This window comes from Ambystoma mexicanum, chromosome 12, assembly GCF_040938575.1.
Source record: "Ambystoma mexicanum isolate Mex_15411 chromosome 12, UKY_AmexF1_1, whole genome shotgun sequence".
Classification (NCBI taxonomy): Eukaryota; Metazoa; Chordata; class Amphibia; order Caudata; family Ambystomatidae; genus Ambystoma; species Ambystoma mexicanum.
In genome coordinates this window covers 930,104,693-930,119,441 of record NC_090936.1, presented here as the reverse complement: position 1 = coordinate 930,119,441, position 14,749 = coordinate 930,104,693, and the positions used below count along the sequence as shown (strand labels likewise).

The 14,749-nt window shown below is 47.5% G+C and overlaps 1 protein-coding gene across 1 annotated transcript in view; it reads right to left on the bottom strand.

Moving 5' to 3' along the window:
* Positions 1-14,749, bottom strand: part of CFAP54 (cilia and flagella associated protein 54) — a 3,669,934-nt gene that overhangs the window by 34,011 nt on the left and 3,621,174 nt on the right. The window contains exon 52 of the mRNA XM_069629416.1: positions 13,124-13,293. Coding sequence (XP_069485517.1) covers positions 13,124-13,293 — 170 coding nt within the window. The remainder of the gene's footprint in view (positions 1-13,123; positions 13,294-14,749) is intronic.

The following is a 14,749-nucleotide window of genomic DNA, read 5'->3' as shown; positions in this document are numbered from 1 at the left end:
ACCTTTATCCTGCAGCTGGTAGGACCACAGCCTTTCATTTGCCTCCTGGTCCCATCTGCTCTGCTTCCATGGTCGCGTTGCCTTCCCGGGATTTCCTGAACTTCCATTCTGCTGGTCTTGCTCGCTTCGGTTGCCCTTCTCGCCTTGCCCAAAGTGTGCTCTCTTGCTCTGACTTTTATCCCAGTAGGGAAAGGTAATAGGATTCAGGTGTGGATCATCAGGATTAATTGCCTGAGCCTGCCTGATCCTAACATTGGGACATGTCAAATGGGTGGGCTGGTTGTGAGTCTGTCTTCTTTCCAAGTACTTTGTCTGTGCAGCAGTGTGTGTGTGTGTGTGTGTGTGTGTATAGGAAAGGGGGGGTGGAGTTCCTAGGTAATAAATGGATAGAGAAATGAGAAAGAGGATACCACATCTCTCCTCTGGGTGCCCCACTTCCACTCCCCAGGGATCCCTCGCCCAGGTGATCCTCCCGCACTGGTCCACCCCCAGGAACTGGATCCAAAAGCAATGGCTATGTCCTGGGCACCTGGTGACAGCTCCCTGGGGATTAAGCAGTAACTCTTCTTCTCCAGCATAGTATTGCATGGAATCATATGCTCATGAATATTCTCTTTCGTCAGGCTAGGAATCCTCTGTAAATTTAAAGCAGTTAAGCTAGAAGCTAAAAATGGCTTATCTCATCTATAGCCTATCAGTGTCACTTTGGGTCATACTGCCACAGCCAATGACATTCTTCCACCTAAGGTCCACCCCTGGTGCCCATCTTCAGGTAGCACACTTAAAGTGGCAGTATGACCAAGAAGAGTCGCAGAGGGGAAGGATGGAGAATTTGCATGTGAATCCATGCCAGACCCATGCTGGAGAACAATAGTTACAGGTAAGTAACTTGTTCCTTCTCCAGCATGGGGTCTGGCATGGATTCACATGCTCATGAATAACAAATACAGAGCAGTACATTACACAACCACGGGAGATAGCAAGGCTCAACAGAGGCAATTCACTCTTACCTCTGGAACAGACTTACCTGAAGCAAACAGGTTGCATAGCACAGCTTGGCCGACTCTGGACTCCTCCCTGGAATCCCTGTTGATGCAGTAGAACTTTGTGAAGGTGTGCGTGAACCTCCACGTAGCAGCCATGCAAATGTCCAGCAGGGGCACACCAGCCAGGAATGCCGACGACGCAGCAATTGATCTGGTGAAATGGGCTTTCGGACGGCCGGGCAGCGGTCGGTTTGCCAACCGATGACAGTGCATGATGCAGCCGGAGAGCCACCTTGAGATGGAAGTCTTGGACAAAGCCTTCCCAAGGTTCACAGGACCAAAGTTCACAAACCGCTGTGAAGTCTTTCGAAAACTCTTTGTGCGTACCACGTAGAACTTCAGGGCACGAGAGATGTCCAGCGAGTGCATTGCCCTCTCAGCCGGAGACAAAGGTTTCGGAAAAAAACAAAGATCAAAGATCAGTTGAGGTGGAATTTTGACTGAACCTTCGGCATGAAGGAGGGGTGTGTCCGTTGCACCATCTTCTATTCGTGGAAAGTCAGGTATGGCTGTTTGCAGGACAGGACCTGTATCTCACCTACCCTCCTGGCAGAGGTGATGGCCACGAGGAAGGCCGTTTTCCAAGAGAAGAACTTGAGAGGGGCCTAATGCATAGGCTAAAAGGGGGCCCCCATGAGACTTGTCAGCACCATGTTGAGTTCCTACACTGGGGCAGGAGCCTTCACCGGTGGGAAAGCTTGAAAAAGTCCTTTGAGGAACTCCTTGACGAGTAGATGAGACCAAAGCGAAGATCTTGCTGGAGACCTGGTGTAGCGGGAGATAGCCGCCAGATGTACCTTGATAGAGGCGTGCGCCAGACAAGCCTTGGCCAAGGATAGCAAGTACAGAAGAATCTGTGGGGCTGTGTGTTAGGGAGAATTCTCACAACTGTGCTAATTCCTCTCTACCTTGGAGACACCCAGCTTTTTTGCTAAACTTTGGGACTATGTACTTTTTAATTCTGTTTGTTTTCCGTGTTTATTTTCTTTGGATATGGTGTTTTAGACAACTCCATAGGCATCATCTTTTTCTTGTGTGTCACACAGCACCTTCAGGGCAGTGGCACAGGGATGTCTTTCAGACTTCCCAAGGTTTAAATACCTTCTCTGGGACTGACTAATGTCTCCCAGTACATGTAAAGTTATATTGACTTTGCTAGTCTTTTTAAATTCATAGACCCAGCACAAACTATCTTACTATAGCGTGCTTGAGGGGTTGCCTAGCATCCCCTATGACTAAACACTTATGTAACAGTCAAATGTTACCCTTTCCTCTTGGAATGGCTGGTGGCAGTGGTTTTAGAACAAACTACCATGATATTTCCTGACCGCGAACACCGGTAGCTAAAAATCAGGTCAGCCATCTTTTTCAATATGGCGCCCAAGACCCCTCTGTAAAAAGAGACTCTGGTCATCCTTTTTTGCTGTTTCTTTTAGGAAAGGTCCTTCTATTATTTGTCTCTGCACGCCAAACCAGGTTTGCTCCCTTTGTCCGATGGCCTTTGGCGGGCTTCATTGCTGAAGCTCTCCTCTGGCACCTGAGTGTCTGGGGTGGACAGGATGTGAGGGAGGTGCCCGAAACTCCCTGTGCTTTGTCTCCTAGGAGCCCTTAATGCACTCTAGCGTAACTGGCTGGCTGACTGTCCGGCAAGAACAGCCACCCTGCTGGGTGAGTGGCAGCTAGGCTGGAATGAATGGGAGAAAACTGTTCAAAAGCAGGAGCAGGTCTCTGGGACTTGGAAAGCAGAGTCGACCACTGGAACGAAAGAACCAAAGACGAGCTGAAGGAAGACAACTGCTGCAACTCCTGGACCATTGGTTTGCCCGGTGAAGCCCTGCTGCAGGTCCGAATTGCCTGAAACACCATCGACAGAGAAGTCCTTCAAGCACGACTTCTTCCCTTGAGCTGGTGGGAACAACAAACTCGCAAGCCACCTGGAAACCGTCTCCATACTGGTCGAATTTTCATCAGAGTGCTGTTGAAAACCGGATAGCCAGTGAGAAGGATACCAGTTTGTGGACTTTAAGGCACCCACACCTTAAAACCGACATTTAGCCAAGCTTGTGGCTTCTTCCCTGGGCAGTGCAGGAACCTCCCGACGTCCTCCTTCTTGTCCCCACGACTGAAGCTCACGAACAGCGAGATCTGCAAGAACTGCCAGGAACAACTGCCTCAGCTACAGCTTTTCTTCATCCATAAGGTACGATGCAAACGCGGTGTGGCAATCCTTTCTGCCGCGGTGAAAGTCTGTGAAACTTTCCCAACTTTGGAGTCTTGTTCACTCCTAAATCGACCTATAACTCTTTTTCGTGCAAACTATTTCCAAGAACATTGGCAAAGACTTAACCGTTTACCACCAGAACTGTGCTATCCTATCCAAGACACTGAACCATTGACTTTGGCCCCGGCCTATTGAATTGAATTGCCTTTTGTAGTGAACTGAAACTATTTGCCTTGCCTAGGAAAGTACCTGTGTTTTGATTCTTATAACCTTTGTCTTTCTACCCCTTTTGAAAGTTACTGAAGTGCCATTTTGCTCTCACTTCAGGGGAGCCTAACTTGTTCAGAAACTTATTGGTTTAGTATTGTAGTCTATTGGTGTGTGATATTGAGCTGCGTATTACTAGTGGGATGTTTTCTAACTAAATGTGTAAATAAATGTATATTGTTTTACCAAGAAACTTTAAGTAAGTGTTTGTTTGAACTACTGTGATTGCAAGTCCTTTGTGTAACATCTGGTACTGCTCACATCCCTCTTGAGATATGTCTGGCTGCTCAGCCACAGCTACCACATAACTGTGTAGTACAGACTTGTACCAAAGGTGAGATTGTGCTTACACCTGTAGTCTTAATTGTGTGTAGTGTTCCCAAAGGGTACTGCATGTAATTCTGCCTAACATTGTGACCCGCAGAGGGGTAATCTGCGACCAGCACCACGTAGCAAAACGCTTCCAATTGTGACCGTAGCACTTAAGAGTCGACACTCCCCTGGCCTTAGCAAGGACCTCGCAGCAGTCCGCCGGCCGCTCATACCCTCCAAAACATTAGTGCTGCAAGAGCCAAGCCCTCAGGTTGAGCAATCCTGGGTCGTGATGCAGGATTGCGCCTCCTTCTCTGTAGACAAGATCCTCCGGGACCGCCGGGTGCTTGATCGGCAGCGACGCTGACAGGCTGAGAAGGTCTGGGCACCAAATCTACCTCGGCCACGCCGGGGCGATGAGTATCATCCTGCACTGACACTGTCTGAGTGTGTTGATGACTCGTAGCAGGAGAGGAAATGGAGGAAACGCATACAGGACCATCCCTTCCCACGGGAAGGAGAACGCGTCCCCCCAGGCTCCTCGGCTGATGGAATCTGCTGGCGTTTGTCTTGCATTTGGAGTTCACAGCCATCGCAAACAGATCGATCTGGGGCCTGCCCAACTTGGTGAAGATGTGGTCCACTTGGTCCTGTCAAAGTTCCAACTCGTGGCAGGAGCGCAACTCCCAGCTGAGGGAGCCCGCAATGGTGTACTTGACGCCCGCTACATGAAAGGGAACGAGGAACATTTCTTGTCCGACGGCCCAGCGCCATAGTTCCTGCCCTTTCTTGGAGAGTGCCGGGGAGCGAGTGTGTTAGGGAGAATTCTCTCTTCAGGCTGAATTTCCTAACCTAGTGAGTCCCCCAGCAGCTTTGCTGGATTTCTGGAGTTTGTTTTTTCTCCTGCCAAGAGTGAGACTCTTTTTCTCCCACTCTTGGACATGATTTATGGTGTTCGTTTGACTGTTTATGTGTTTTATGGGCTACGGGGTCCTTTACTCCATAGGGCCTCATGTGTTTTTACTATGTGTGTTACACAGCACCCTCCGTGCAGTTACACAGGGGTGTCCTAGCGACACCCCACCATAGACTCCATACCCTGGGACTGACTACTGTCTCCCAGGCCATGTAAAGTCACCATTGGCTTTACTAGTCCCAAATTATTAACAGAAACCGGTACAAACCATCATATTGTGGACGTACTGGTCGGGGCAATTCGATTGCCCCGGGGTCTGTTAGTCGAGGGGGCACGTCTCCGTCCCCCCTGATCGAGTTTTGGCTGGTGGCAGTGGTTACTACTTTTTATATTCGACCGCGAATATATCCCTATGGGATTTTCCCATTGTTCGAGGCTACCAACTTTAATTATTTAATTCTCCTAGCCTCGAACATATCGCTGGTTTATTTATTTAATATTAATTCGCCGGTTGGTAATTTTTGCCAGGACTCGCTTCTAAAATGGCATTTGTGTTCTCTTCTGTGACTCCAACCCAAGTCGAGCCCTTTGTTCCACTTTTTGGCAGGCTTCTCCACAGAAGCCTCCAAAAGTGGTGCCACTCTGTCTGGGTACCACAGGGGGTGTGGGAGGGGGTTTAGGCACCCTGGACTGAGTTGCCTTGGTAACTCAAGTCACACTCTTGTGTGATTGGCCCAAGTGGTGAGCCGGCCGGCTCACCACTTAGCATGTTTGATTGACAGCTAGGCTGAGTGAATGGGGGTGTGCTGCATAAAAGCAGGGCTTTGGGGACTGGAACTTCAGAAGTCGCCACAGGACCGGAGAATCCGACGAGGGAGAAGCTGAGCCGACCTACCACGACGACACCACCAATGGAGCCCTGCGGAACCGACTCACCACTTCCCGACGACAGAGAAGATCTCCCGGCTGGAGAGGCTTCTTCCCCTGACTGGTGGGCACAACCAGTTTACCTTCTTTTCCTCGCACCCCAGGACATCTTGTGGTCGAATTGCCCGTGCCAAGCACCCCGGCAACCGGATAGCCACTTACCACTGGACCGCGAATAAAAGGACTGCTCCGTTTACCTGAGAACTCTGCGGCTGGTTTCTTCCCTGGCAGTGCAACGGAGTCCTGTCTTCCTCCCCGACAAGATCCTCTCTTCCCCCGGACGAAGCACTGACTTGCATCCGCTGCCAGGAACAACTGCCCCCGCTGGAGTCTTCTCACCACTTTAAGGTACCGTGTCCGCCAGGCCTCCCTTTCTAAAGATTGCTACAAGGTAATAATAATCCCTTAACCTTCTGGACTGGGCTGGCCGCCTTGACCATCTAACTGGTCCCTTTCTTTGGTCCAACTCTTTCTAAACCTTTTCAAGACTTTTTGTACACTTCAAATGTGTGACCTTGGACACATTTCATTCTGATCCTCTTAAAGTGGATCCGGCCTTCTGAACTCTAACTTCACGGTTTTACTTTGCCTTCCTCTCTTGTTGTGTTCTTGTGAAAGTGTTGGGATCTGTTTCAAATTATACTCTGCTTTTCTCTCCCTTTTTAAAACGAATTATTAGAGTGTCATCTGCGTTAAGCGCTTCCCGCTGTCTGAAAATAAGTGGGGCTTTACTTAAGAATTGTCTAATATTCTTTTAAGGGAGTGTATATCTTTTAGTGACCGTGTTTTTGAACTGCTTAGCATTAGTGCCTGTGTGTTTTACTAGATGTGGTTTTAAATAAATAATTATATCTCGTTTACACCAAGCTCTGGTCAGTGTTTACTTGTTCTATTGTGTTCTTTTGACCTATTGTGAATACTCTGTATGCTGCCTAACTCTTCTTGAGGGAAGTCTGACTGCTCAGCCACAGCTACCAAGTGAATCTGTGTGGTACAGACTGCTACCAAGTGGGTTTACTGCCAAACGCCTGTAGTCTTAAATCTTTTGCAGTGATCCCAGAGGGACCTGCACAGGTTTCTGCCTAACAGAGTGCTCCATTGTTTCCTGGTGTAGAACATTATGGCAGTATTGTCCGTGAAGATCCTCACCACTTTGCCCTTCAGGGACGGAAGGAACGACTTGAGGGCCCAGAACACTGGCCGCAGCTCCAGGATGTTGATATGGAGATCCATCTCCTCCGGCAGCCACAAGCCTCTGGCGTGAAGAGGTCCGGTGTGGGCTCCCCAGCCTTCCAGGGAACCATCCGTTGTGACCGTCTCCTGTAATGGAGGGTTCTGAAACCCTGTGCCACGGGAGATATTGGAGCAGACACCCCACCACCTTATCATCCAATGGAACTCGCCGTCCAGAGTGATCTTGTCTGTGAAGTTTCCGGACACCTGCACCCAGCGAGCGTCCAGGAACACCTGAAGAGGTTGCATCTGTAACCTGTAGAGCCGGATGAGGTAGATGCAGGATGACATCATGCCGCACAAATACTTGATGGTCCGCACAGTGGCCGTCTTCATCGGCAACAGCCGCTGCACCTTCCCCTGAATGGCGGCATCCCTCTCTTCCAAGGGCGACAATGCTAGGCAGGACACAGTATTGAGCCTGGCTCCCAGGAACAGCGCCTTCTGCGATGGTGTCAAGCAGGACTTTGGATATTTGATGGAGAATCCCATATCTGTCAGCAGCTTAACGGCTGCCTCCATGTGTCCAATGGCCAACTCCTGCAAATGGGCCCGGATGAGCTAGTTGTTGAGATACAGGTATACGTGAATCCCCTATAATCCGAAGGGTAGGGCCTTGAATTGGTAGTGCTGTCCCTGAACTACAAAGCGTACAAACTTGCAGTGTTTCCTGTGAATGGAGACGTGAAAGTAGGCATCCTCCAGGTCCAGCGTCGTCAATAAATCCCCTCTTTCCAGTTGGCCGAGCGCGTACTGCAATGTGACCATCCTGAATTTTTGAGACTTGAGGTAGGCGTCGCGGGTATAGAATGGGCCTCCAGCCCCCCCCATCTTCTTTCATGCCAAGAAGTATCTGAAGTAGACTTCGGAGCCCCGGAGTCGCTGGGGAACCAGCTCTCTCGCCCCTTTCCGCAGCATGGCCCATAATTCCTCCAAGAGCTGAAAGATGTGCTGCTCCTGATGGGCCACTGGTGGGATTCGCAAACACCTGTGCTGAAAAACCAGGAAATGTCCTTGGGCGAGAGCGTCCAACACCCTTCTGTCGGTGGTGATCTTTTCCCACTCGCTGACTAACCTCATCAGCGGGCCTCCACATTGGGGTGCACGGGTGGGGGCCCGTCGTCCTGGCCGGTTCAGGCTTCCTTCAGTGTTGGCGTCCTGCCTTGCTGGCGATGATGACACTGACCTCGTCCTTCGTAGGCCTGGCAACAGCCTCTGTGGGCTTACTTTGTTTGGATCTGAACGGCTGACATACAAGGAGGAGAAACCTTTCAACGACCTGCCCGACATTCCTCTGGAAGAACGAAAGGAAGAGCAGTACTGTTGGAGCAAGCCCAGGGCACAGGCCATCTCTGTATCTGCCACAGCTCCCCGTCGTACCTGGCTTACATCACCAGTGCGTTGGCCGCCATGGTGGTGGACGCCGTGGTGCAGATGACCTTACTGCCCATGGCATCCAACTTCTTGCCCTCACTGTCCGGAGGGAAGGAAGACGACGAGGACGAGTTAGATGACCACTTCCTCGCGATCGCCAAAACCACTGAATCAGGCGATGGTTGTGACCTCAGGCACTTGGGTGCGGATTCTGGTACCCGGTACTTCTTCTACAGCCTATCTCTCTTGGCTGTAGCCATCCAAGGGTTCTTCAAGAGGGCCCGGCGCTCCCACACATCGTCCAGGAGGGGTACCGCCATAATTGTCTTCCTCCTGGCTGTGCGCCTTCCTGGTCTCCTTGGGCACGAGCTGGAACAGCTCTGAGTCTTTGGCGATCATAGAATGGAATGATCCTACCTCGTCCGGTGGGGACACGCTACGATGCGGGGACTCTCTGCCCGCTCCAACGATATCGTCGTCGTCTGTTGTCCTGGCCATATCCATTCCAGTACCCGTGTCCAGGTATGCTGGGAGAGAAGGGACCCGACACGGGTGTGGAGGCTGAAAAGGGGACGTCGAATGGCATTTTTCTTTCTTTGTAGGCGGTTGATTCGGGGCCTGGGGGACCATTGGAACAGGCCCTTGTGGCATCCTCTTCTGGATCTCCTACACCAAGGTGTGGGGGGTTGATAGAATGTCCAGAGCCACATCCCTCAGTGGAACTGGCGTGATCGGAACACTGGGCCCTGTGCCCTTCGTCGTTGCGGTCATTCTTTTCCACGTCCTTGTGGACCGTGTGCAGGGACTACATACCCTCGTCCTCCGTGGACGAAATTGCCATGGCTTGAGCCCTAGCCTGGGACTGATCCAAGGCCTCCTTTTCCCCCCCTTTTCCACCCTGAGGGGCTAGGACCGGGTTCTGAGAGGGGTGTCCCCTTCTCCAGAGTGCCAGGAGACCTTACCAAAGTCACCACTGCGGCTTCTCGCCTTGCAGGGAGGATAGCTTCAGCAGTGTGGGGGTTACCCTCTCAGGGTCAGCCCCTTTAGCTTTCGAAAAGAGCAGCCGCCACCAGCTCTATAGTCGACAAAGTCTTTACTTGTGCTGCCTGGGCCTTCTTGGGCAGCTCAGCCTTCTTATCCTCCATCCGCAGCTTCTCGGGTTTCTCCCACAGCTTAGTTGGGTTGGACGACTTCTTCGGCTGGCAATGGAGGCAGAGGGTGATGTCGATAGCGCCCTGGCTGCCGTGGGACCCACTTCTGCTGCGACCCCAGAGTACCCAGACTTGCAGTGCTTGGCCTTATCTTGGGCCCCCACGTTGAGGTGCCCTCACAGGAATAAGAAGCCTGCTCCTCGGAAAAACCGGACTTGGGTGAGGCATGCCCCTGCTCGCGGCAGAGGCCTTAGCGTTCAGACATGCTGCCAGTCTACTGTGCCTGTCCTTTGTCGTCTTCTTGGAGCGTCTGCAGCAAATCTCGCAATGCTCTTCCTTGTGGTCCAGATCCAGGCAGTAGAGGCAGTGTAGGTGTTTGTCCTCCACAAACACATTCTGGAGCCCGCACTTGGTGCAGGGCTTGAAGAGGGATCTTCCTTCTTTCTTCTCCTGCGTCATGGTCAGAGGGCGCAATGTCGGCCCAATGGCCTTCTAGAAATGTTGATGATTTTCTCCCTTGAGGGGTGCAGAAACTTCACCGACAACGGATCCCCACTGTCGGCAGATGGGGAGACGAGCACACATGCTCTTTTGGAACAAAAACAGAACCTTTTCCCGCAAGAAAACATGAACAACCTCGAAGTAGCTCGCAAAGCAAAACTTGAGGACGCCCAACACTGAAGCGCTCAGTAAAAATCTGAAGATGGTGCCACAGGAGGGGCTTAGGGAAAGGGCTGTCATTGGCTGGGGGGAGTATGACCCAGAGGCCAGTGATTGGTTTATGGGAAAAATACAGTTTTGTAAGTGAAAGCGAAACTGTTTTCTTTTACCGAGGATTCCCAGCCTGACGATGGGGAATATTCATGAGCATGTGAATCCATGCCAGACCCATTGCTGGAGAAGCCAATTTATATACATTTGCCTTAATATATGCCTCTTTTTTATACACTTAGTTATTTAATTCTTCATGTTTTAGGGCGATCAATTCCTTAACTCTTTTTTCTTACCTTGTATTGCTGGATCCGATCTGCAATTTCTTTTTCAATGGTTTATGTGTGGTGTCTTTGAATATCTACAACAAAACTCCTTTGTCCATGTTTTTATAGCTTTCGCATACTGCTTGTATTAAATTCCACACTTTTTCCAGGGGTATGCTAACATTTTTGTATATGTTTTAAGAAGGCCATTCATTTATTATCTGTCCATGTTCCACTTGACCCCATGAGAGCACACAGGTAATGCCCCCAACTGGAGTATATTCTCAAATGTGTGACACAACAGGTCCACCTCTAATGATAGAAAAGAATTGTCACTAAGCAGGCCACTAGTTATCTTTAAAGAATTAAAATAATCAAAGTAGCTGGCTGAACCAAAACAAATATCAATTTTAGATAACATTCTGATCTCTCCTCATGAAGTTCCTGGGATGTCATTTTTTTTATCCCATCATTGAGTATAATCAAACTCCATTCAAGGAATAATTCTGCCCAAAAACGCCTGTTGCTGTTACATTCCTTCTGGCGCAACTGTGCGCCCCGGGATATTACCTATACTGCACCTCATTGGATATTTTAGGGGGCATCTCGCATTCAGTTTCCCCTTGCATAGAATCGGGTCCCCCTTGCACAGAATCAGAGAATTTGAAAGTAAAGTTACCCAGTTTTACAGAACAGCCCAGTATAGAGAATACTTTGTTACCCAATAAGAATTGTTCTTTTACATTTTGCGGTGCACAGATATTGATCAATAAAGCTCTGGTCTGGGGACTACATCCTATGCTGAAGAGAGATAGCCTCATAAAATTACCTCAATCCTTCTTCATATTCCTCAGTATTAAACTGGGTACTTACACCTACTGCGAGGACTGCTCTTGTTCTCCCCCAAGGTCTTGAAGGGCATGTGTGAACAAAATTATATATCCATCAATAAATAGAATTTCACAGTGAGCCTGTATCCTGTATACAAAGACTTTATGAGCTAATTCATTCAAGTAACTTAGCGTGCCTCCTCAAATTCCAGGTTATTTTTAACTTTTTGTTATCATCTGCATCAGGGTAAAGACATTGCTTGTCTGGGTAAGGTGGCAGGCAGCCAAGACCATCCTTCTGATGAATTTATACAGGAAACCTCCTGGCTGACATCCGCATGTTGTACTTATTCTATTGTCCTTACATAGAAAGATCTGTAGGTTATCTCTTTGAGAACATGAGTATTGCTTCAATGTGTTTTTAGCCTAAGCACAACATGAGAACTAGGTGCAATACAGCCAGGACTCGTAAGCGATTAAGTGGGGTGTTGTTGTTCCCAAAATATCTTCTAATATCAATGTGGGCATTAAATTGGTAGTTCTATGAAAAGTTGGATAACCATTTAATTGTTTAATATCCCCACGCTTGTCTCCCAATTGCAGCTCTGCTCGAGTATTTAATACATTAGTCCTCTGCTCCCCATTAATGAGCTTTCAAGCCTTTGAATCCAAGGTGGGAGCCTTGCTCATCCCTTGTTCTGTCTTATTCCTAAAATCATAAGCTTACGTTCAATTTCTGAGCTTTCTGTGGAATGTTGAGATAGAGAGTTGGGGGGTGGGGGGGCTAACCTCTACCAGCGTGAGGTCTGTCTGTCTCTTCCTCTTAGTCTTCTAGCCGACAGGGCAAGCAAAGTCCTGTTCCGCTGTGCACAAGCCGCCTTCTTTTTCTTTCTTCCCTGGCACTTTTTTGCATTGGAGGCAGTAACAGCTTTGTTAATTAATCCAAAACTGGCATCCCTGGTTTCCACCAAAAGGCTACCCTCATCCCGTTTTTGAGCTGATGTTTTCCGATGGTGCGGATTGTGATTTTTCTCTTTATTTCTGTTACCCTTTTACCTGTTATTAGCTCTAATGCTGGCACAGACACACTTTTACTTTTTGATCCAAAACCTCCAACTGGCCTCCTTCTTCTGAATCAAAAGCAGGTAAAACAAGATTTGTAGGGAATGAGGCAACACCAATCCGCTGTTCCTCCGATGAAGCCAAACTACAAGGAATCCACTCTTTGTTTACTAGGCCTGGAGGTTGAGTTTGAAACAGAGGTCTGTTTCTCGCGTACTTAACAGGTTCTTTTTGTCCAAGGCTGTGTAATTCTAGGTGATTAAGAGACAACAAGTCATTGTGGATTTGGTTCACCGAAAAAAGCATGATACCAAGTCAATTTCCTTGGACATTTGATCGTATAATCTGACAAGAGATTTACGGACTAAATGGAGAGCCCCGAGTGCAGCTGCGTAGGTTATATGTAGGCATTATGCCACACAAACTTGTGGATTATAATGCTGCACTCACACATTGATCCATCGGATTCTGTGCTCTCTTTGCTAACAGCGACAACTGTGCATTTCAAGCGCTTCGCTACAGCAAACATGGAAGCTCTGTTAGCCATGCAGTAGGCTCCTTCCTCAGCCTCGTACACAGATCTCAAAAACACATTCTCCCACAAAGCTTCCACAAGGATCACGCCGCTTTGCAACTTCTTGATAAATGTGCCAATCAAGACATTTACTTTTCAAGAATACAAATGGTGAGGGCCACCATATAATTAGCCTAACATCTGGCCTTATTAACCTATGATTGTATATTACATAAAAGATGTTGGCATATATTTTTTAAAGAATTTCATATCATAGTTATGGTAATCCTTACCTCAAAGCTGTCTGATGTTTCTGTTGTGCAACATTCACAAGCATTTGTTTAGCTTCAACAACCACTTCTAGCTCCATGGCAGAGAATTCAACAAGTGTACTGGGATTTTCATTTTGTATTTCCTCTAGGATACTAGTGAGACGTATTTCAGCTTCCGACAACAAGATTCCCTGTGGAAAAAAAAATATCATCATGTGACCTCATCACCAAATATTCCAAAGCCTGATACTTATAAAAGCTCTAATACCCTTCAGCATTTGAGTTTAACTGTTGGTGGGGGATGTTATTCCTATTCAGATGATAAATGATTATGATACTTTACAATAAAAGAAAGGTAAACTAGAATAATATATGCAATTAACTCATGTTGTGCCTGAGAGTGATATCATTGATGACTCCTACCATTTTGTATTTATGCCATTTAAAAACGATACAGAAAAAAAAAATCAAAATCATGGTTCTTTTGTGGACAATAGGCATTATCGAGCCCTCTTGATACTCCCCTCTTATTCTCACTGGCGTAGCCTAAGGTTTTACAGTCAAGTGTCATGGACAGAGGAACACATATTTGAGCAGTTGCACTGGGCTGAGAGCATCTGGATGGTGTTGTTCAGCTACTCTCAGAAGTGATAAGAAACTTATGGACATCTGGAACTTATGGAAATAGAACTCTGAAATTGATTGATAGTTTAAAATGAAAATACATTTTATTAAACAGAAAGTGGGACAGTTTTCCTGGAACAACTTCTGTCTTTCCCTTTGGGATCCAGGGGGTTATTTCTACCTCATTCGGTCTCCCATGGCTATGATGGCTTACTTAGTTCTTCTTAGAAAAGGCTAAGATCTCTTGAAAACTTCACCATACTCAATAATTACAATAGATTGTGAATGGTCTACATAACAAATTCGTCCCATTTGCCACATTTTGTTGGACCAACTTAATGGTCTTCTATTTGTTCTCACATCATATAGTAAAATATGCTCAATAGAAACATTTGATCTAGAGAAGGAGGGATACAACTGATTCAATAACATTTCAAACTTCTTTAAGCAAATGCTGTGGAGAAAAAGCATCAATCGCATTAACCTGCACAGCAAATGTGAGAGATATAAGTAACAGTTTTGAAAGTTAAAGACAGAAGAATAAATTGCTTATTTTTAGGTAATGTTATTTCTGAAGGATTAGTCCTTCATCCCACAAATTCCACATCTTTTTGTATATCATCCAGCGATAGCTGCCTTCTGAAACATTTTCAGCAACAAGGAGGCACCATGCAGCTCTCTGTCAGTTCTGCCCAACTTTATTAAGCCACCATGATGCTGGATGTAATGTCAATGGCAGTATATAAAGAGTCACTGATGCCCTATGAACTCAATTCTGTCTTTATCCCTAGCATTCAGCAAAGGACTGCAGACAGCAAGAGGTGAATAGGTCATGAGGGATAGGATAAGGGGTGATAAGAAATTGGTGGGAGGAAGAACTTGTTCTTTAGAAAGATAATTATGGAGAGGTAAATAATGTGTTCTTCTAATAAATTCCTTTCTCCCACCGATTCCTCATCTTAGATAGATTTTTCTTTTAGCAGTATAGAACTCTGAAGGAACCACCAAAGAGATCAGAAAACC